The sequence below is a fragment of the Thunnus thynnus genome, chromosome 16 (assembly GCF_963924715.1).
Source record: "Thunnus thynnus chromosome 16, fThuThy2.1, whole genome shotgun sequence".
NCBI lineage: Eukaryota > Metazoa > Chordata > Actinopteri > Scombriformes > Scombridae > Thunnus > Thunnus thynnus.
In genome coordinates, this window is record NC_089532.1 from 1,612,090 (window position 1) to 1,636,539 (window position 24,450).

Sequence of the window (24,450 nt, forward strand, 5' to 3'; positions counted from 1 at the left end):
GCGACTCTGACGACTCAGGGTGAGCACACAGACACGTCTGGACGAGGACCCTCGTTAGCATAAGACACACCTGTAATCCAGACCCTTTACTCTTAAACAGCCCTTTGAGGAATAAAGATCAGACTCACTTTTGTGGACTGAAGCTCTGATTGGTCCTCAAGGTTCCCACTGTCCACTGCAGGTCTTAAAAAGCTTTGAATTCAGTTTCCCTTTAAAAAAAAATGTCCTAAGAAGGTGTTAAAAAGTGTTAAACGTCTTGTTCAAGATTTAGAAACTTAATAGCCAGCTGATGAAAATGATGCTGTTGGGAAGTCAAAGCCCGAAGACAAACGTTAAAAAGAATAATTAGCAGTTTCTCGCGTTAAAAACGTTGTTCAACAGTGCCAATTACAATACCAACACAATATGTCTTGGATTGATAACAGAGGAAGTTGTAGTCCTCCTGTTCATACTGACCATTAGAAGATCCCTTCATAATGACCTTACAATGGAAGTGATGGAGGACAAAAATGTATTTAAAAGTTTATTTTGAAGTTAATATGAAGCTTCAGCGTCCAAATGAGTCAAATCAAGTAGATATCTTTCAATGTTACAGTCTTTTTAGTGCCAAAGTTCCTCTTTTTGTTACTATACTTCCACCTGCAGCTCAACAGGGAAACACTGTCCGAGGAAACACAAAGAGGGAAGGGGAAGATTTGGGGATCTTTTAAAGCTATAATATATAATTATTCCACATTAAAATGTGTAAAAACAACTAGACCTATGTTATATATGTTGTTGAGTTGTGTACTTACATTATCCCAAATGTTTCCAACAATGTTCAAACTCAGAGAAATCTGTAATTTAATCAAAGTAACGGACCGTTTCATTTGGTCGCCTGTCGATGGCGTCATACCTCCTCTACCAAAGAGTAAACACGCATCAGATGCATACGGCGGCGGTGTGTTTGTCCGCTACAATGGCGTCTACCAAAGAGTAACTTACACACATACAAGATAATACATCGGCGTTGTGGTTGTTCCACACAAACTGTTATAAATGGACTTTTATTCAGTTTTAAGACACATTTTCATGATAAATTTAGGTGGTTTTTAACTATATCTTTTAGCTGGAAGAAGGATTTTAGTCATTGGACGTCTGGATCTTAAGTTATCAGAGAAATAAACTGGACAAACGTTAGCAGCAGCTCGGCTAACAGCCCCTCCAGGAAGTCCGGTGGTCACCAAACATCGTCAGAGAAATATTGATTTTTTTAGGTGAAACAGTTTTATTCAGTGTTTTTACCTGTAATCTCCGGGTCCGTTTGTTCTGGAGAGGAGGAGACCTCTGCGGATGATGAACACTGGAGTAATCCTATCCCAGTGAAGCTGGTTATTTAACAACGAAGACAACAACTCCCATGATCCCTTGCTACTTCACAGCGTCATCACACTCCGTCTGTTGTTATTGTTTTGATTGAGACGCCTAGCGGCTGAAATTACATATTGTGTGTTTAATAGTCAGAATGAACAGAACAGAGTGATTACAGTGAGGAAAGGTGCTCATACTGACTCCTGACTGCTGTTGACAAACTGTAAACTTGTCTTTTAAGAAGTATCTCTGTAAAATTCTGCAAAAAAAGTGAGTACAAAGTACAAACTGCTATTAAAAGGAGCCTCTAACCTCTAACCAATGACGGACATAGTGAAGAATATGTGATAGAAATTCATTCTCCCCGAGAAATATGAAGAATATTTCTTCCCAGAAAAAAGGAGGAAATGGACTGTAAACAACATGGACGCCGTCATATCTGGACCTGGTTAAATGAAAAGACAATATGAGAACAAATCCTTATTCTATACTTACTCATTTTCTTTATTTTCTGCTTCTTACTTTAACTTTATAAAATAGAAATAATAAGTGACAAAAAATAAATCAAGAAACATCATAAAAAACCCCAAAAGTTACCAAAACTAAAACTCTCCCTACTGGAGAGTCTCGGAGCTACGAACACGAATCAGTCAGCATCCAAAAAGTATGAAGGTTTGTTACCTCGATAATTTGTCCTGGATTTCATTTTTATTTGTGGCCGGATTATTAAGAATTCACTTTATTGAAAGGATTTCCTGCGACGAACAGAAAGCCGATCAAACAAAAGAATTGCGTGGATGGTTCTGGGGTCAAACAGGACGCGTGTAGGGTCATCACGTCGGATGGAGTTTCAGACCGAAGTGGTTTCCTACAAACAGAGGAAGGTAATTTGACTTTGACTTTCACATCTATCTGTTCACACTGAGCGCTGTGGGGACACCGGGCACCTCTCAGGTGGGTGAGAGGCCAAAGAAATGAAACTCTACGCCAGCAGGGTTTTTCTTTAATGAGATGCTTTGACAAGGTGAATTACATTCAGCGGGCACACAATGGTGGAAAAGCACACGGTGGCAAAGGACACAGCAGCCGCGGGTCTATTCAGCTGTCATGCATTACGTCTGGTTTAGTTTGCTGCACGGACATAAAAATATGAAATACTGCAGAGGCAACGTGACTTAAACATTCATAAAATGCACTGATCAAAGGATTTCTGCAGGAGAAATATGTTTATTTAACATTCTGCCCTCGTAGCGGGGGTGGTTGGTTTGAGCCAGTGGAAGAACTATTCACATCTGTTTCTTAAGTAAAAGTAGGAATGCAACAGTGTAGAAATACTCTGATACAAGCAAAAGTCTTGCATTCAAAATTTTTACTTAAGTAAAAGTACAAAAACATCAAATTATACTTAAAGTAGCAAAAGTAAAAGTACTCATTATGCAGCATGCAAATGACATTATTCTGAAATGTATTTGGGAATAATATGTATTATATTAACTAGAGATGCATGATAGTGGATTTTCTGCCGATATCCGATATTTCCAACTCATTGTGGCCGATTGATGCCGATATGCAGATATGTTTCTCCAGCTGGCTGTGGAGACTATTATACATGCAAGCATAGATTATACTAAATATGATCAAGAAAGACAATATATGAAGGAAGAACTGAGGAAGACTGGAGTTCAGGAGCTCAGCATTAAAACTTTAATGAACCTGCCAAGTGGGAGCAGCAGTAGAGTTTTCATTGAGTTTATTAGACAGACAGGATTAATGTGCAGGATTTAATCTCTGGTCCACACTCCGGACCAGAAGGTGGCGCTAATGCACCTAATACGCTGGTTACCAACCGCCAGAATAAACCAAAAAGAAGAAGTTTTTCTTCCAAACAGAGTGGTACATCCTGTCAGCCGAGGTGTTTCCTATCTGTGCAGCCGAACACAGCAGCTCCTCCACGGACTGTTTCACCCTGACGGTCCCGGTGTTTCCTCCGCAGGCTGCACTTCACTCAGCTGCCCGTCAGATCAGCTGCTGCTTCCCACTTTAACCTGGATAACAAACCGGTTGATCCACACAGATTTAGTTAGGTTAAACACACAGTGGACAGATGAAACTGATAAAACTGAATCTAAGATGAATTATTGTTTCATCTTTCCCAAACTTTCTCAAAGTCTCTTCATATCTGCCTCAGCTGCTAGTTAGCTAATAGGCTAGATAATGTTAGTTCTTTATGTGACAAATTTGAACTCATTAGCAACTGAAGTTTGTAGTTTGGAGAATCTAAAATAGCTTTGAATAGTCAGAATACAATGTCTACACAAGAGGTACACTAGAATTAATACTAGCATGCTAATATTAGCTTAAATTAAGCTGAAAATGAAAACATCTGGAGTAGCTTTTTTCTGTTTTGATTGAGCTGGCTAGCAGTTTCCCTCTACTTTGTGCTAAGCTAGGCTACATATGTCCTGGACCTCTCTTTGTGCTAGAAGCATAGAAACAAATCTGATCTTGAATTGCTTGTTAGGTAATAATCAAGAGGAATAGCTGACATATAGCAAGCTAACATTTCAGCTACATGACGTTAGCTCTCTACCTAAACAGTCAGCTCATAGCAGCCAGCGTTGGTTCAGGGGATGATGGATTATATAAAGTAGCTGAAGAGTCGAGATAAATTTTGTTCAAAAAAATGAACATTATCTTGTTCAGGAGAGCGTCGTCAGTCAACCTGAGTTTGGAGAAGTTAGCCAACGCTGCGGTTGATTCAGTGTTCGCCAAGCCGTCCGACGGGAGAGCCGAGAGCCTGGAGAGACAATCGTCCACAGAGAGCCAACCTCCTCCCAAACCCCCCCACACCTACTACAACAGACACCGCTACCCGGAGGGCGGCGAGGCCACGACAGGTGAGAGGACACAGCACACACGTTCCCATCCAGGTTAGTAAGTGAAGAAAAACATGCTAATTAATCATAAATCTTATAATATTATCAACCATAAAATATTCAACATTCATATCAACCCAAACTATCCAGAGGTCAAAAACAGGAGCACTGAATTACTTTAAATCTTACAATGTTATCATTAACGCTGCAACTAATGATTATCTTCATTATCATATTTCTTAATTAACTGATCAGTTGTTTGGTTCAGATAATGTTGAAAAATGTGTTTCCCAAAAGCCAAAGATGACAAATTCAAATGTTTTGTTTTGTCCACAACCTGAAGATCTTCAGTTTACTGTCATAGAGACTAAAACCAGAAAATATTCACAGTTAAGAAGCTGAAATCAGAGAATCTGGATATTCTTCTCCTAAAAAATGACTTAAAATGAATAATCGATTATCAAAATAGTTGGTAATTAATTTAATAGTTGGCAACTAGTCGATATAGATAGATAGATAGATAGATAAGATAATCATCTAATCGTTGCAGCTCTAGTTATCATACACATGATAGCAGCATCCATGTAAACCTTAACTTTCAAAAGTTCTTGTATGAATCGCTACATTATTATATAATGATATATCAACTCTTCAAGATGGATAGATAGATGGATAGATGGATAGATAGATAGATAGATCTATCTATCTATCTATCCCTTTGGGATTAATACAGAGTACTGTATTAATCCCAAAGGGAAATTAAAGTGTTAATAGCATATATCAAAATACAAAAACAATGAGGTAGATAAAAGCAACAGATTAAAAATTATAAACAATAACTAAATTGATTAACTCAAATATAAAAAATAAATAGAGTTAATAAAAGTTGTATAGAGACTAGAATGCTCACATGTCAAATTCAGCTTGTTGGAACAAATGCTAACATGCTAACGAGCAGATTATCATTGAGCGTATAAATGAATCTGTGTGGATATTTATTTGGTGTGATTGTATTTTGTTGCATTACAGACCAACAGAGTCGCCCAAACCAGCCTCCTTCAGTGCCTCCTCCTCCTCCTCCTCCTCCCCCGGACGCTCAGGACCCCCCCGCTGCCGTCGCGCAGGTAACAGACGACGCCACCAACAAGTCGAGTTGGAACGCCTTCAGGAAGTTGTTCACAAAGAAGTAGATCTTCATGGACCATCGATCCATCCGACGCCTGTTGGTACAGTCTGAGACGTTAATACTGGAATCTAAGGTTTACTGGTTATAACAGGGATTAAAATCTATCAGAGGTTTCATCAATCATTTACTGATAAACTGCTTCTGCATGTTCACAAAGTGCTTCACAGAACACAACCTGCTTTTATATGAGTGTAATCTGATAAAAACATTTAACTGAAGGTCGTTTCAAGAACGTCTTCCAGAGCAGCAGAGATCTCTCCACTGAAGAAGACTTCAGAGGAAACCAGTTAGTTGTTTTTTTTAATCATGTGGTTTGTTAAAGATGCATTTAAAAGCTCTTGTTCCTGTTTAAATGCACTTTGAATGTAACGTAATGACTAAGAATCTGCCAGAAAAAGACGAAATCTATGAAAAAGAAGTTTGAATCACAGAAACAACAACACAGCTATAAAAGAAGACTGTTTTCATTTGAACCTTCATCCTCCTTCACAAATAATCTATTCAAAGCCAACATGCTAAACATTAGCTTAACTAAGAAACATCTTCAGTCTTTAACACGTTTCTGGGGTCAAGTGAACAGAATTATCGCTGTAAGTTAAATTATTATTATATATTCAGCTTTTTGTGGTTTTCTGTTATTTCTATCTTGTTCTGATGTCGGATGTTAAACATGGTCCAAGTTCAGGTGTTCAAATGCTGCCTGCAAGTCAAAGGTCAGGGCTTCAACCTGCTCTGATGCTTCGTATGACATCAGCTCATCACATGTTCATAAACGTCTGATCTGTTAATCTGTTAATCTGTAGCTTTGATTGGTTGCCGATCGGTTAGTGAATATCCAAACAAAATCAATAACAACTGCACAACAACACAATGTCAGTCAAAACTCACCTGTATTTATTTATTTACACATCTTCATCACACAGACCAGCTGTTATCATCAATAACTTTCATCACTGCATCATAAAAACAAAGTGAAGCCTTCGTTGGACGTCTGCTCGTTAAACGACTGTTAATCGTCTGTTTATATGACTTCTAATGAGAATCTGCTGTAAAACAGTCTGAAGTGACTTCGTTTGAAGAGTTTTTCCTCCATAAACATGATCTCCACCTTTTTGAAATGTCACACAAAGTGATCGACAGCAGATCAATTAAAACACGTTTGTCACATTTTAGGAGGCAGAGCTGAAGAGACGCAGCTCCGTATCGTAGGGTAATGATTTATTATTCAGAGTTTATTTATTAACGAGCAACAAATCCAAACATCTCCAGTCGATCCTCTCTCTGCCATTCAATCAGATCAATCAGCCAATCATTAAAAATAATGAGTCCGATTAAGACATTTGAGAGAAATCAGGAGTTGAAACACTTCAGTTCAGTTTTGGGAAATTAAAGTCAATTGAAGTGAATTTAAGAGATTCATTCACACAAACTGTCTCCAGTTTATGAATCATAAACATGTGATGTAACTTCATCATTGATCTGTTTCTGCACTTTAACAGAAACTTATTTATATTCAAGGTGGGAAAATTAAGACTTTTGATATGTTTGTATTCATCAATAATCTCATTTATTTTATCGATTTACTGTAAGATTTATATGTTGTGTTCATACGCAGCAGATTGTGGAATATACAGTTCAAAAGTCAAGTTAATAAACTGCACCGAATGTTTAATAAAATGTTTTCATTTTCCTGTCAGTGATGCAGAGGTCAAAGGTCAACTGTCTGAGATGCAGCGTTGAAGCTTTTTCTACTGAATATCTGACTTTATTCTGTGAGGTTTGTTTAGTTTGAGAGTTTAAAGTCTCTCTTAAAGGATCATTCTGCTGATTTTCTAACAATGAACTGATCTACTAACGAGTATCGTGTTTGTATCAAAGCTGATACATCTGATTAAAAACACGTCAGTGAGTCTCACTGCTGCTCTGGGTCACATGTTCCTTCATCATCAAGAGTTTGATCACGTTAGTTAGTTTAGAAACTAATAACAGCATCATGTTTTCAGTCTCTGGAGAGTAGTTCTGTGTACGGCAGACGCTACTGAGCATGTGCAGGAATACGGTTTCTGTTTACAGCTTGTTGCGCTGCAGATCATCAACATCTGGACTTTGTACTGAAGTTCTTTGAGAAATTTAGTGTAGTTTTGACATTTTGTTTGTTTACATGATGGTGAATCTGCTGCACTGTGTTTACTTCTCTACACTTCTGGTTTCCTCACAGTCACTGATGTAGCTGTAAAAACTTTTACTGGAGAAATTCATACATTTGATCAATTACAAACCAAAACCTCAAGTTACTGGCTTGTTGTTCCTTTAACATCACAGACGTGTAGTGAATCTGTGGTTTCAGTCTGATGAACGTCGTCTGTTCATGAGGACGTTAAAGGAAACGTTTTCTGCCTAAAAATGTCCACATGAGGCGACGTGTTCTGATCTGTTTGTAGTTTCATTCACACAAAAAAAAAGTTCCCAAAGAGCGAAAAGAAGAATCTGCTGTCAGACAGCAGCAGATAAAGAGCATCAGTAACTGGGACGTTACTGGTTCCTGTTAGAACTCTTGATGGAAACATCAGAGTTTATTCTCTCGTCTGAACATGAACTTTAATTCTGTCTTTTTGTTTCTGCCTTCATGTGGCTGCTGAAGCTCTGATCAGAGTTTATTTATTCAATTAATCGGTTAGTTAACGGGAAGAAAACATATTGGCAACTATTTTGTCATGTGATTAATCATTTTAAAGTCTTTTTTAAAAAAAAACAAAACAAAAGCACCAAATATTTGACAGTCTTAGTTTCTCAGATGAGGATTTGCTGCTTTTCTATCATAAAGTCGTTTGGTCGTCCAGCTGATCAGGACAGAAAGACGCTGGAACAACTTTCCAACAATATTTAGTTTCTAGTTGAAACAAAGTTCTTTACATCGTCCAGCAAAAAGCAGCTGAATCAACCTCTCAGGTGGAGGACAGCAGACTTCCTATTGATTAACTGGATCTATCGGATTCATGATCAGTTATCTAATGACGACTACACACACCTGCTCCAGGTTGATTACACATATGGTTCATCTCGTGTCTTTGTCCGCTCTGACTGATGAAGACTCAGTAGTCATGAAACTTTAGTCTGTTTGCATCATTAAAGTCTGTTTTTTTGAAATATTTAATTTCTGTTGTAGACAGAAAGTTAGTTTGGTTGTTTTATCTGCAACAGGCTCAATTTTATTAATCAAGATATTTCACCTTTTTTTGTTTTAATTTTAAATCTCCAATTATTTGTACATTGAGACATTAAACTACATACATTTCAATCAAAACTGAGGTGACCAGTAGTTTAATATAAAACATCATATCTTCACTTTGGAGAAGCTGAAACCAGAATATTTTTGTGTTTTTCTTCAAAAATAACTTAAACGATTAAGAAAATATCAAAATTGTTGATTATTTTTCTGTCAATCCACTAATCGATTAATAGTTTTATTACTGAAACATAAAAGTTTGAATGACTGAGTTATATTTGTATCTAAAGTTATTTGAACCTGTTTCCATGATGATGATCGGTGCTCCGGTGTGTAGTTGCAGCTGTCCGCCTCACGGTGGCGCTGTCGGTGCAGTAATGAGCCTCCCGCTCCTCCCGGTGTTCCCAGTCTGAGTCTGCGGGCTCCAGCCGGCAGATTGTCCAGTTCAGAAGTTTATTTCCAGCGCTTGACATTGATTGAACCATTAACCCTGCGGCGCCAACACAGCTAATGATTTTCCTGCTTGTTTTCGTGCAGCAGGTCAGCAGGATTTCTCCTCTCTGGCTGCGACTTCACTCACTTTTTCCTGCTTTTTTTTATTTGATAATCTGCGGCGGGAACTGGAGCCATTTCCTTTCCTCATGAATTCATGTTTTCACCGCTGGAGATGTTTGTTCATCTGCTTCACGACAGATTCACAGACAAAAACTGTCTGAACAAAAAGTTTCATCAACATGTTTCTATAAAATATTTAAACACATTAAACACGTTAAACATGCTGAATATTTAACCAGAGAACAATAAATAAATATATCATGAAAGAATTTAATGCAAAGAATAAAAAAAACGCAAAATCTCAATAAAAAATGTTCAAAAATATTTAAAAATCTGAACTTCAAAATCCAAATAGACGATTTCAGTGTTTGAGGTTTATTACTGAACATTATCAGGATTATTATTATATATTTTATATTAATTGCAAAAGACTTAATTTGAAGATTATCTCAAATAAATACAAATGTCATGAACTATATATGAGGTGCGTCTGTTTAGATTGAATTCACACAGATACGTAAAGGAAACAAAATACAATTTACACATAAAATAGTAAAATAAGAAGCAATTAAACAAGAAAATCAACCCATTATTTTACACCTCATATCACCTTGAATGAAATATGAATTACTGAGAAACCTTTAGACGACAAATCAGTTACATTTGGTCCTAAATTAGATGAAAATGAAGTCGTAAATGTTTCAGATAATTTAATAAACCTCTGATTTAGTTTAAGGTGTTTAAAGTTACATTTAAAGGGAAACTAAACCTTTAACGAACCTTTATTGTCACTGCACGAGACTCACTGTGCTGCACCGAGTTATAAAGGATGAATAATATATAAATATAAATATAAATAGTCATGGAAAAGGAAGTAAGGCGCTGTGAGTATCAGGGGTCACAGTCTGGTCCTGGTTTGTGTGCAGTTGTGCGGTCAGTAAACAGTTTGTGATGTGCAAACATGTCAGCGCAGCCTTCCGGTCCTGAATCTGAGGGGTTTTTTGCGGGTTGTTTCAGGAGATTTATTGTTTTGTGGTAGAAACTGTTCGGTCGGTGATGCACCTGTAACGGACTGGGTGGAGGTGGTGGTGGTGATGGAGGAGGCGGTGGCGGCGGCAGCGGTGTGCCGGGTCGCTGCAGACGGGTGGCGGCTCTTCATGAGGCGGCAGCTGAGCTCCGCGGTGACTGTCTGCGCGCAGCTGATGACCCGCTGCAGCTGCCGTAGGCCACCGCTGTACGTGAGGATGCTTTCAGAGCTGCAGCACATCTTTGTTCAGGTTTACTTTCTTTACAGTCCATGAAACAGCCCGGAACTAAAGCTCGACTCTCTGCACCATGTGTCCACTGATGAGGACGGAAACGAGTCCACATCGACGGTCTTTGGTCTTTAAATTCAGCTTTAATTAAAGGACATTAACAGGTAACTGAAACTGTCTTAAATTATGTTTTATTATTATATTTCAGTGGCAGAATATAACTATCTGAGTGACCATCAGCTTTCCTCCTGTTGCCGGTGTGTTATTGTTTGTTCTGTTGGAAATATTTTTGTCCCTCCAGGCCTCCGTCTGATTCGCGCTTCAACATTCAGCTCACGGCGACAGAAACCAGCAGAGAGACGAGAAACAGCAGGAGATCAGAGGCAAACCTGTCTGCAGCTCAAAACCCAGTTTAACCAGTTTAACTTCCCAACACACATGCACACACACACACACACACACACACACACACACACACATACACATACACATACACATACACGCACACGCACACATACACGCACACGCACGCACAGCAGCGGACAGACGGCGAGTTCGTTGAAGAAGAAAGAAAATCACAAATCGATGTTTTTATTCTGCAGTTTTTTTTCCTCTCTTGTCTGACTGCAGCTCTGATTCTTTTCTGCAGGTTTCAGCTGCAGATGATTTGGTTTCTCTTCAGCGGGAGAAGAAAGACGAGCAACTTTCTCTCTCTGGCAAAAGAAAATGTAAAAAAACAAAGATTTTTGCACTTTTTTTAAGGAGAATCTCAACGTGTTTTGTTCTCCTGAGATTAATAAAAAAAGTAAAAGTTTCCTGGATGTGGATTAAAGACACTGAGGTCTCGGATGTCCTCCGTATTTTTCTGCTAATTTGGGGGATTAAACAAACCCAAACATTTGAACGATGACATTAAATCCCTAAATGACACCGGGAGGGGTTTTTAATCCTGGTTGTGGCCTATTTTGGGGTTAATATCTTCACCAAATTTAAAGCAGTATTTACACCAGGATAAAGGAACATTTACATTTAACAGGACATGAGATTTAAAAAAAAAAATCCAGTTTATGAACATTTATTGAGGGTTGTGGTCCAGATTATTACAATATGCAGAATTTATCGATCTTTTTAACCGGGAAAACCTTACATGAAACCCTTTACATGCTGGAAATTAACTGAAATAGTGCCATTGGTTTCTAATTTTAATATTTATGAAATTATTTACACTTTATTTTGTAAGCAGACATGTTTGCTATTTGCTTAAACACTAATTTAAGTTACGGTTTGCATTCACGGATAAATATTACCGCAGTTTTAACCAGATTATTTTTGTTTATATAATGAGATTATTATATTGTACAAGAAAAATGCGACAGTAAGTAGTTAATAAGGTCACTGTAATCAGCTACGACACAGGAAATTATTAGAATATTACACACATTTGATTAAAACAGAGGAAACGACTTGAAGATGGAGAATTTCAGCGTCTATTTCTCTTCTTTTAAAGTTTTCCGTCTGTTTTCTGTCACATTCACGACCACAGAAACGTTCATCTGACACGCGCACAGTCACGTTTTTACGTGATATTATTCCGCTGTTTTTTCTCCAAACAAACAACACAACATTTATAATTAAATACGTGTTTTTTAGGTTATAAAACGTGGAAGAGTTGTTGAATAAAAGACTCGATAAAAACAGCTGATGTAGCGACAGTAAAGCTTGTCAAAAGTTTGTCTTAATTGTTGAGTTTCAGTTGATATCTTATTACAGTTTCATTTTCTGTTTTTATTTTTCTAGATCAAATCAGAAGAATTAATGCTTTGATTTGGAAACACAAACATGGATCCTCGCTCCGCCGCTGGGAGGCGCCCTCCGTCCTCCTCACAGCTTCCCGCTTCTCTCTGTTGATCCCTCTGATTTATTTGCTCACAACTTTCCCTCTGAGCCTTAAAGCCAATAATAATAATACTGAGGCTGTTTACACGCAGCCGGCGTGTTGAGAAATCACAGCGTCGATGTGTTCAAACATTCTCCGACTTAAAGTCAATAAATTCTGCAGATTAACACCTTCAGTCAGTTCGGTCCTCCTTCTCCTGCTGCAGGTCTGAGGGAACACTGAGGGGTGGTTCCCCTCAGAGGGCAGGTCAGGGGTCAAAGGTCACAGGTGAGGACTGGATGCAGGTTCAGATTTTTCTGTTCTGAAAAATATTCTGTCTGTTGTTGCAGTAAAACATGAAAATATTAATAAAGAGTTATGTTTAATAAGTTACCCCTTAAAAACCTCCAGAACAACCACAAACCACTTAAGATCCCTCTGAGGAACCCCTGAAACGGCTCCAGGGCTGACGGACCCTCTAGGAACCCACTTAATAACCCCACAGAACCTTTTAAGAAGCTTTGTGGCTTTCTTAACTCCCCCAGAACCTCCTTAACAATCCTCAGAGTCCAATAAGAACCACTGAAACCCCTTAAGGGCTTCTAGAATCCCTTTAAAGAACCACAGGAGCCCCTTATTAACCATTAGACATGCCTAAGAACCACTGGAACCTGATTAGAACCTATAAATACTCTTAAATTCTCCCAGAACTCCTCAAGAGCCTTTCAGGCACTCCTAAAACCCCCTTGTGAACCCCATTACGAACCACTGGAACCACCTTAAGAACCCACAGACCCGCATTAGAAGCTCTAGAACTTTTCTTAAAACCCAAGGACCCCTCTGGAATCCATTAATACCCCTGAAAATTACCCAATAACCTCTGAATGCCTTTGAAAACTCCTAGAACTCTCTAACAAACCCTATAAAGGGGTTCCCAACCCTGTTAAGATTCTCAATAAGAACCCAAGGAACCCTTTAAGGCCTGCTGAATCCCCTTAATGAACCACAGGAAGCCCGTAACATCTCCATGGAGCCCAACAACATCTGTAAAACTACTCTGTCAATATTCCTTGGATTCTTATGTAGGAAGCTCTGGAACTTCCTTCAAACACCTGGAACTCCATAAGAAATCCAAGAACTGACTTACAAACCTTGTTAAGATTCATTGAAACACAAGGAATCCTCTGAGGGTTGCAGAAACATCCTGTAAGAGGCCCTAGAACTTTCTTAAAACCCCTCGATCCCACTTCGAACACTGGGACCCCTTAAAACCCCCTAGAGCCCCCTTACTACAATAAATCTCTTAAGAACCCAAGCAATCCCCAAAGGGATGCAGGAACCACTTAATAACCCATAGACCTCTTAAGGAAGCACTAGACCATCCTTAAAACCAATTGAGCCCCATAAGAACCCCTAGAATACCCCAACAGACCCTGCTGAGAACCAGTAGAACCCCCTTAAGAACCCAAGGAACCTTTAAATAACCACATACACTTACTTTGGAACTTCCTTGAATACCCTGAACCACTTTTTGAACCTTGTTAAGAATCAATGGAACACCCCAGCAGAACACAAACAATTTAATAAGGGATACAGGAACCCTTTAATAACCCATCAACCCTTTAACAAGCCCCAGAACTAACCTACCTACCCCTAAACCCCTAGAACCCACTTAATAACACCTAAAACTGACTTATGAACTTTGTTAACAATCAGTGGAACACAAGGAACCCCCTACGGCCTGCGGGGAGATCCCTTAAGAAGCTATAGAACTTCTTAGAACCCCTAGATCTCATTTAAAAAAATCCAGGAACCCCTTAAGAACTCCTAGAACCTCCTTACTACCCCTCTTACCCCAAGGAACCTACAAAGGGCTGCTGGAACCTCTTAATTACCCACAGACCCCTTAATGAAGCCCATAAAGAATCAGTGAAACACCCCAGTAGAACCCGAGGAACCCCCAAAGGGCTGCAGGAACAATTTAATAACCCACAGACCCGTTAAGAACTCCTAGAACCTTCTTAGTAACCCTCTTAAGAAACCTCAAATGCCCCCTAAAGAGCCTCTGATCAAAACGCTCCTGATCGGTCACTGATCAGCTTCATTGATCGATATCGATCCCACAGATGTGTTTCTCCTGACTAGCAGAGAAAAACAACAGATGTTCTGCAGATTCTCAAGAGACGTTAAAAAAAAAAAAAAAAAAACGAACCGCCTGTTTCACATCTGGATGAAACATTTCAGTCGCACTAAAACTTTCAACTTTAAACACTTTTTTATTACGTGAATCAATTCTCAGGTTGATTAAACATCTCGGCTAAAATTATCACCGGTTGGTGTAAAACTGACAGGATGAGTGAAGGGTCCTTGGAAGCAAAATGAAAACAGGTGTTGGAATAAAATCCATGAAAATCAAATTAATCTTTGCCTATGATGATAATTGAGATGTTAATTATGATCATCCTGCTGGAGGTCAAAGGTCACCCTCATGTTTCTGTCTCTCTGCAGCCTCTATTACATGTAAAAATCATCTTTCCACTCCACCCAAACACAAATATGTCATGTTTAGTAAAAAGTTTCCACAGTGATAATTACACTTTTATTATTTTCAACACTCAAATAAACCCATTTAGACAAAGTACAAATTGATATATAACACAATCAAGATCATGAAGCAAGAAGTATATATTTTCTTCTTTGTGGGATAAAATAAAAATGTTTAGATCTGCTAACAAATTGGATGAAAAGCATGGTGTTGATGGACAGCTGGAGGCTGTAAATGTATAATGTTTCCTTACAGATTTAATTAACAGCAGCACATATTGGACAGCGTTCAAACAAAAACAGCTGGTGACAATATAGAGATTATTATTTAAATCACTTGAATGAGAAAGTTTATATTAAAAAAAACTCTTTTGCCATCACATATTTTTGTCTTTTTAATTGTGAAAAGAGCAAAATGTTCTGAGGAAATCGAACATTTCAATGTGTTTTTACACTTCAGAGGAAAATGAAGTGAGTCTGGTTTAGTTTGATATAAACTGACAAACAGAACAGACAGAACAGACGTCTCTTCACTCTGCACAGCTCAGCTTCTCATTTATGTGAGTTCTAAAAGTAAAAATGAAGTCTGCTTTAGTTTGACTTGAATTCTCAGTTGTCAGTTAAGCAACAACACAGTTTAGAGTAAACATTTCACTGCTTATTTAAAACTCTGCAGAAACTGGTTCAGTTTGATTTGAAGAGCAACAGAAGAGGAAAGAGTCTTCCTCAGTCCTGTCATGTGTCACACTGCTGCAGACGAGGTCGCTTTAATGAATGAAGTTTGATTTTAAAATAAAAAGTTGATAGTTGAAGAAACAGAATCAAGAGTCAACATCTGTCTCATCTGTAAATATAAAGATTTAAATGTGTTTTAACATTTAGAAGTAAATGAAGAGAGTCTGGTTTCATTTCAACCTTCAAACATGTCTTTCTGTTGACGTCACTTCTTCACCTGCTGCTTCTGAGTCACGATGAAGAAAATATTTTATTAAAACATGAAACTTCACTCAGATGATTCTTTGACAAACCTGCAGGTGAAATAAACGACACCAGCAGAGTTTGATGCAGGTTTTTGTCTTTCTGAGGCTGGATGGATGTTTTCTCTTTGCTGCAGCTCCTCCTCCTCCTCTTCCTCCTCCTCCTCCTCCTCCTCCTCGTTGTCTGTTTGGATGTCTCACAGCCCGACAGACACAAGCAGGAATTTACCTCAACACACACACACACACACACACACACACACACACACACACACACACACAGGAAACATATAAGCAGAGTCACAACAACTAACAGTAAACAACAACAGTAAACAACCAGGATGTTCAGTCACTCGGTGTCACAGAGAAGCTGAAACACAAACAATTCAAATCACTTCATCACATATAAATATGAAATCAACGCAGCAAATACAGTATTAAGCTCCGCAGAGCGCGCGCACGGGGCGCGTTTTTACGCATAAAAACGAAGAAAAACGCACCGAACGTGTTAATGTTTGTTTTCTGCTGCCGGAGTGCTCTTTAGCAACAATTATTATTGAACGTGAAGGTTCGTTCTTGATTTTGAAAATCTTATTCACTTACTCAGTTTTGCCGGAACAAATTCCATCTGCTGATGAAGAAGATGTGACTGAAAGCTCCGGGAAGGAGACCTTCTGATAATATACAGTTATTATTATTATTTACTGTTGTTTCTAGTTATCAGCCTGATGAGAATAAACTCAACATGTTTTTACTTTCTAAAAATATTTTACCGTCCAAACATCAAATCTGAGTTCAGACATTTTAAAAAAAATATTTTTCTCATTTTTCAAATTGTTTTATGAATCAGAGGTCAGATGAAAGCTCACATCTCTGCTTCTACACTAATCTGTTCCGCAATAATACAAATGTTTGTTCATAAATGTTTTTATTTTACAAAACTGACATCAAAGTTGAATAAATCCTTCAAACAACAAATGAAACTGAAAAGATCAAACGGATCAAATATTCAACTTAAAAACGATCAAACATCTATGAAACCATTTAAAATAGACATTTATTTCATTTTTTTTTTTCATTTAAACTGATGTTCAGTTTCCTCTAAACGAGAACAAAAGAAACCTCTGAGACCAGATCATTTCTCTTATTTTTTACATATTAAAAGAGTTTTTCGTCGCGTGCTTCGTCTCCTTCCACCTTCATCTTCCCTTAATGAAGAGAATGTGTGTGATTTGACTCACAGTGTCACTCTGGATGCTCCTCGCAGCTCAGACTCGCAGCTCAGCCTCAGTGTGTCCGAGCTGCTGCGACCTGCAGCGGCTGAAAGTCTCCAAACGAAAACATGAAAAAAAAACAGACTCTTAAGTAGAATAATGATCTGAGAGGAAATGTTGAGTCTTTGTTTAAACTCTGGATGGAAACACTTTCCTTTAATGTTTGAGATTATTTTAGATGATTGTGGTTTTAAGACTCACAGCAAAATCTAAAAAAAAAAGTGATAAATAGTTTCTTCTCGTGTGTCTCAGATTCAGTGATTTAACTGTGATACCACCTTAAAAACGCGACATTCACTCTGACTGATTCATAGCTGCACGCGCTTCACACTAAATGCTTTAAGGTGGAATAACATCAGCAAACCTGGAGCTCTTAATTCACAGCTGGGTGATGTTTCTGAAGGAAAACTGTGATTTATTTATTTATGTTTATTCATACTTGTAGTATAATACTAGTAACAGATATGACGGTAGTAGATATTATAGCAGTAACTGCACATTATAAATATAATAATCAATGTTCCTCGGAGTCTAATCTGTGTTTTATTTGCAGCGTGGAGACAAAAACAGCAGCAGAGGAAGTGAAAGTGGTACTACAGTGTCAGCAGTATCTGTAGCTATAGCAACGACAGTGTTAATATTGATAGTAGTGATGTTAGATATCAGTAAAAACTGTGATATTAGTTTAGTATTAGAGCAGCAGTAGAGGTACTACATGTACTAGTACAGCAGTAGTACTTGTAGTAATAACAGCAGGGCCGTAGCAAAGATTTTATAAATACTGAGGTCTTGACCCCCCCCCCCCCCCCCCCAAATATAACCAATAACCAAATATAAGCTACTAATATGTTTCTGTGGTTATTTGAATTCTTCGTACTTTATATGTTCAGTAATATTATCTGTCAACTCAAATGATCAACATGAATATTTGATACATTTATGTTCACTTTAAACTCTTTTACCCCCAAAACTGTCAGAATTATTATAATTATTATAACTGTGATCGTCACATTTAAATAAACTGAGTCTCCAAATGGAAAAATACTGAAACTCTGCTCATAAAACATCTTCCAAATGTTCCCAAAAACACCGAGAACCTGATCTCAGTGTGTTCTGAACCATCACACAGACTGAGTAGTGCTGATTACTGCGGTACCATCAACAGTATTAATAATAACAGAAGTATTTATATTAATAACTATATTATTAAAGTTATTAAATCAGACTCATAATCTGAGCTGGAGAATGTTTTTTCCAATTTAATAATAATAAATTGTAATCCTTTTTTAAAGGCTCTAAATAATCTAAAATGTTTTCCTGGATGTCAGTTTGATTCAAATAAAACATATTTTAAATGTAACATTTGGTTTTGAAGCGGCGCGTCTCGCCAGGCGGCCTCTCTGTTTCATTCTCTCAGTCTGTTTCTGTCTCCACTTCACTTCGTGTTGTTGTCAGATTCTCCAACATGAAGCCGCCGGGAGGAAATTTAACTACAGAAACCTCCCTGGAAGCAGCAGGCTGACATGACACCATGTTTACGCCCTCCCGGCGCACATTTTACGCGCATTTTACGCACGAAGGACAAACGGCTTTTGGAGAAACAGCCTCTCTGTGCTCAACAGTCTGCTGCGATCTGACACACAAATCACCTCCGCGTGTCCTGACCGTGTCCGCGTGCCCTCCGGATCCCCTCTCCTCTGTTTATTTTCCCTCTGAGTCGGGATGTAAACAGTTTTGGAGACGCCGAAGGGGGAAATATTTGAATCGGAGGAGTGTAAATATGAGGAGCGGCGGGGATTTGGGTGTACACATGCACGGTGTGTGTTTTCCAGCTACGGGTTTAGTTTAGGTGGGGGAGAGAGAGTGAGAGAGGAGGGGAGGGATGAAGGGAAGGCAGACTGGTGTTGATATGGGTGAGTGTGTTTTCCACGCTGCAAAAAAATGTCCGCGCTGCTGAGCCGTTTGGGCGTGAAAACGCTCTGAAAGTCTGATTTTCCTTTAAAAAAAACACACATAATATAAACAACCTGGGTTAGAAACGACACATTTTCAAATAAAGTTTGATTTATTATAAAAATGAAGCGTTTTCATTTTAAAATGAGACTAAATCTGACGGATAAAGCCACTAGTTTCTTCACTAAGATGCAAAAAAATCAACAAATGTTCAATCAAACGATTCGCTTTGAAAACAATAAAAATACTAAAAGCTCCGCTGTCAGATTTTCAGTCTTATTTTGATCAAAATAACATTTTTAAGACTCAAGAAGCCGTGAAAAGACTGCTCGGGGTGGGCATTTTTTGCAGCGTGCACAGCATTGGTGGATGTGTGTGTTTCCCTGTGCGTCATGATTGGCTGAAAGCGCAGAGGACGCCTTAATATTTAATACTAATGTTCCCCTGGTTGGCTGAGGACTGGAAAGGTCCAACCAATGTTTTTTACTTGCTTTAGTGGCTGTGGCTCCCTAATTAATTGCAGCTATCTGTCTCCTATCGATGTGTGTGTACATGTGTGTTGTGTGTGTGTGTTTCCTTTTTTCTCCCCAAACCGAACATGAAATAGTTTGTTGGGCTATACTTTCTTTCTTCCTATCTATCCCCCCTTCCTTCCTTCCCGTCCTGGTTCGCGGGCAGAGACAGGACAGATTGAAACCCAGCTGTGTTCGTCGCTTTTGGTCGTTGCCATTTTCCCCCCTCATTGCCCGGTGATGTTGGATATGGGAGAGCGCAAAGAGGTGAAAATGATTCCTAAATCGTCGTTCAGTATAAACAGTTTGGTGCCCGAGGCCGTGCAAAGCGACCACCAGAACCAGCATCACCACCAGAACCACCACCGGCCCGGCGGCGCGGACGAAGCCGAGCAGAAAGCTCCTCTCCCGGCGGTGCAGCAGGACGGAAAAGCGGATCCTAAAAGTGACTCCTCGAGCCAGGAGAGCTGCCCGGACGAGAAGGAGAAACAGGAGGAGAAGAAGGACGGGAAAGACGGGGACGGCGGCGCCGGAGGGAAGGACGGAGAGAAGAAAAGCGGCAAGTACGAAAAACCTCCTTTTAGTTACAACGCGCTGATCATGATGGCCATCCGGCAGAGCCCGGAGAAGCGGCTCACGCTGAACGGCATTTACGAGTTCATCATGAAAAACTTCCCGTACTACCGGGAGAACAAGCAGGGCTGGCAGAACTCCATCCGGCACAACCTCAGCTTGAATAAATGCTTCGTCAAGGTGCCGCGGCACTACGACGACCCGGGCAAGGGGAACTACTGGATGCTGGACCCCAGCAGCGATGACGTCTTCATCGGCGGCACCACCGGGAAGCTCCGGCGGCGGTCCACCACGTCTCGGGCCAAGCTGGCCTTCAAACGAGGGGCCCGGCTGACCTCCGGGCTGACCTTCATGGACCGAGCCGGCTCCCTGTACTGGCCCATGTCCCCCTTCCTCTCCCTGCACCACCCGCGGGCCAGCAGCGCCCTGGGTTACAACGGGACCTCCTCGGGCTACCCGGGTCACCCCATGTCCTACAGCACCATGCTCACCCAGAACATGGGCAACAACCACTCGTCGTTCCCGTCCTCCAACGGGCTCAGCATGGACCGGCTGGTCGGCGGGGATCTCCCCTACGCGACGCACCACCTGACGGCGGCGGCCCTGGCGGCCTCGGCGGTGCCCTGCGGCCTCTCCGTGCCTTGTTCCGGGGCCACTTACTCCCTGAACCCGTGCTCGGTCAACCTGCTGGCCGGGCAGACGAGTTACTTTTTCCCCCACGTCCCGCACCCGTCCATGACCACGCAGAGCGGCGGCGGTGGCGGCGGCGGCTCCTTGCAGGCCGCCCGGGCTTCGGCCTCTAATTCCCCGCAGGCTCCGTCCTCCTCCTCGCTGCCCTGTGACTCTCTGAGGCCGGCGCTGTCCGGCTCTCTGCCGGCATTCTCCTCGGGACTTTCCGGGGGTTTGTCTGACTATTTTACGCATCAGAACCAGGGTTCGACCTCCAACCCGCTTATACACTAACACCCCCAAAAACCCCCTCACCCCTCCACCTTACCTTACCTCACCTCTCCACCCATCCACCCTCTCCATCCCACCCCTCAAGGAGTGAAAAATCTTAAAATGACTGGAACTGTAAGTTGAACATTTTACACTGAACATTTACATTGTAAAAAAATGACAAAAATTATTATAAACTATAGAAAAAAAGAGGAGAGACTTAAACTGCAAAACAAAAAAAGCAGCACAGAGAAAGCAGCCCTGAAGTTTCCAGGTATTTTTTATTATTATTATTATTATTATTATTATTAATATTATTATTATTATTATTATTATTATCGCTTCTTCTTCTTCTTCTGCTCCATCTTCTCTGGCAGTTTTACTTTCTGTGTACATAATGTCTGTTACTATAAGTGTCCGGGGTTTGTCTCTGTATAGTTCTGTCAGTCAGCGACGTGCAATGTGATCTGAGAATGATGAGAGCTGTAGGCTGATTTTTCTGTTCTTGTTGTTGTTGGAGGAGGCATTTACCTTTTTATAGAATGTGTATTTAAAATAGTTTTGTCTAATTTTGAGATTTAAAAAAAAAAAGGTAAAAATAATAATAATAATAATATCTCTAATAGCCGTTTTTTTTTGCCCGCATGTTTGCAGTATTATCAGGTATCATGCGGGTTAGAAAACAAGCGGCGGAGAATGATTTTATTTTACAAAATTTAAACACTAATTTTTTTTATTTTTAATTTGTATTTTCTATAAAGTGAAATGTGTTTTTTTTTTAAAGCAGAAAGCGACTCTGGCTCCCGCCGTTAAAGTCCTGAGGCTGTTTCTCCACTCATTCATTTCTCCAGTTTTCAAAACTGTTAATGTCATTTTTTTATAGACCAAAGAATCGGTTTATTTTTTATTTGTTTTAGGAAATTTAGAGTCAGTATTCAGCTGCATAACATAACAAGAGGCCTGATGTAGGAAACAAGGAGCGAGTGAATGAATGAGTGTGTGAGCGCGTGAATGAAGGAGTGACTGAAGCCTCCTTCACTGCAGAAAATGTCCATTTAAACGAGATTTTTTATCGCTTTTCTGTTTCTTAAATTAGCGAAAATTTGACTGGAGTTTGGTGGCGCCGATTTCCGGAAAAATAAAAAAAATCTCCACGAATGTTTTAGTGGTTGCAGCTGCAGGGAATCTGCTTTATTCCGCTTCGGTTTCATTAGAATAAGTGAAGAGAAGCAGCGTGAAGTTAAATCTTCTGTTTTGTAGGAAAAAAAAGAGATTTTAAGGTTGAATTTGTGCGTAAATGTCTCGTTTTCCTGATGGATGTTTTCCGCAGTGGCAGCCTGTGATGTGCTTTTTCTTTGACTGTAAACGTGATCGCCGATAAAAAAACGGACGTTCACGCTCCTTCTTCTTCTTCTTCTTCTTCTTCTTCTTCTTCTTTTATTTTTTTGTTTGTATAATTAGTAAAAGAGAGAGAGAGAGAGAGAAAAAATGTCTATTTGTAATTTGAATTTGGGTTTCACTTTCTCTAAAAAGGAAGAACAATGTAAAAACCCGTTTGTTTGACAGAAGAGAAAAAAAAGCCTCATTATCTAATAATACTACTTGGAATGATTGTCCTTTAATTGTCGTCTCTAAAAACGATTTTTCATGGTTGTGATACTATTGTGGTCTTATTCTTATTCCCGTGTTTGTCGCTTACAAAAGTCAAAAAAAAAGAGAAAAAAAAATGTTTTAATCATAAAAAATAAAAATAAAAGAATAGGTTACATTCATAACTAACGCAAATCCTTTTGTCTTTTTTACTCCTCCCGTCCGTGTTGTCACTGTTTTTATCACCAGGTACAAAAAAAATCATAAAAAAACATAAATTTATTACTTATTTTGAAACTATTTTGTAGAATTTTAGAGTAAAATTACCTCTTTTTAGTGAAATTTGTGGTTTTATTGGTGCGAACTATATTTAAATGAGACATTTTATTGTTTTAATGGAGAGATGACCTGCAGCTCCGCAATAATCCACTTCCTCCACACGAGCGTTTGTGTTTTGGTAGATTTTGTTGTTGTTGTTGTTGTTGTTGTTGTTGTTTACGCACACAGAGAGAAAAAAGCGTAAAGCTTTTTTGCGCATAAAGATTTTTCGTGCATCTGGATGTAAAACTGTGTCAAATGATGCGAGCAGAGGTCGCGTTCAGGCTGTGACTGACTCACTGCGTTTTTATGCTTCAGCTTGTGACATTTTCTCCTTTTGAAACAGTGAAATGTGAGGCGCTGCAGGCTGCGGCCTCCTCACTGTCACTGAAACCAGAAATCATCCCCAAAAAAATATCAACACATGTGCATCACGTGTGTTCAATCATTCGTTTGGATGTTTTTGTTGTTTTACATTTCAAACCTTCAACTGTGCTGCAAACAGATGACATTTTGCTCCTTTAAGTTGCAGATTAATTTATTTATTTTCTTAAAGAAAAGTCAGATTTGGAGTCTGAATTGTTGTTCTTTGTGCCATGTGTTGTTGTGTTGTGTTGTGTTGTTGTTGTGTTGTTGTTTGGTTTCTCTGTGCGTAAAGGAGACGTTTATCCGTGTTACATGCTGTTGTGATCTGGAGGTGAATGAGGTGTGTTATTTGGTGCAGCAGGTGTAGTTTTGCCTTATTGAGCCTCAAACCTTAAACTGTATCAGAGAAAAGCAGAAAAAAATCTCTTAAACTTTCACATTTTTCCGCTTTTTTCTTACAGAAAAGTCTGATTTCAGGCTGAAGTTGAGCGTTGCTGATTCATTTATTTGCTCAGATTCCTGATATTTACAGAGCGTAAAGGAGCCTTAATCTCTGTTGATTCTGCTTCATTCCAGCTGGACTTTCTTTGTGTTTTCTTCAAGAGAAAAGTCATATTTGAGTGCTGATTGTGGGCGCTGGTGTGTCTGTGAGTCTCGTCTTACCTGCAGGAGACTCACCTGACTTCATGTGTTTGAGATGCTGCTGTGATCATGTCAATGTTTGTTGTTGCAGCTGCTTTTGGTTTTTCTCTCTTTGTGTCTCTTTCTGCTGCAGAATCTCCAACAAATCTAAATATAATATGAGAGTTTTGGCTGTAAACGGATCCGCTTCTGTGCTGCACTTCACTGCTTCCGGTGTGTGAGTCTGCGGCGCTGCAGGCTGCTGCGTCCTGCTCTCATTTTCTTTCTTTGTGTTTGCAGAAAAATGTGTTTAAAGCACATTTTGACGTGTTTAAATTTCACTCCAGAAGCTGTTGATGCTAAATGAGAAATGATTTGTTGTTTTGAGTCCAAGATGAAACATTAGTGGTTTTCTCAGAGGAAGCAAACTGACTCGTTTCACCTTCTTGGACAAATGA

The 24,450-nt window shown here is 39.4% G+C and overlaps 2 protein-coding genes across 4 annotated transcripts in view; both read left to right on the forward strand.

Moving 5' to 3' along the window:
- Positions 1-7,108, forward strand: part of sptbn5 (spectrin, beta, non-erythrocytic 5) — a 71,580-nt gene extending 64,472 nt beyond the window's left edge. For all 3 annotated transcript variants that reach the window (XM_067613489.1, XM_067613490.1, XM_067613491.1), the window contains 3 exons: positions 1-19; positions 4,054-4,247; positions 5,256-7,108. The exon at positions 1-19 is cut by the window's left edge and continues 98 nt beyond it. In XM_067613489.1, the coding sequence (XP_067469590.1) occupies positions 1-19; positions 4,054-4,247; positions 5,256-5,416 (374 nt within the window). In that variant the 3' untranslated portion in view covers positions 5,417-7,108. The remainder of the gene's footprint in view (positions 20-4,053; positions 4,248-5,255) is intronic.
- Positions 7,109-19,577: 12,469 nt separating this feature from the next.
- On the forward strand, positions 19,578-22,929 carry foxg1a (forkhead box G1a). The gene has a single exon (XM_067614933.1). The coding sequence runs from the start codon at positions 19,826-19,828 to the stop codon at positions 21,119-21,121; it is 1,296 nt and encodes a 431-aa protein (XP_067471034.1). The 5' UTR covers positions 19,578-19,825; the 3' UTR covers positions 21,122-22,929.
- The last annotated feature ends 1,521 nt before the right edge of the window (positions 22,930-24,450 follow it).

What these genes read in the sequence shown, in the direction of transcription:
- foxg1a (XM_067614933.1), top strand. Translation starts at nt 19,826, where the DNA reads ATGTTGGATATGGGAGAGCGCAAAGAGGTGAAAATGATTCCTAAATCG.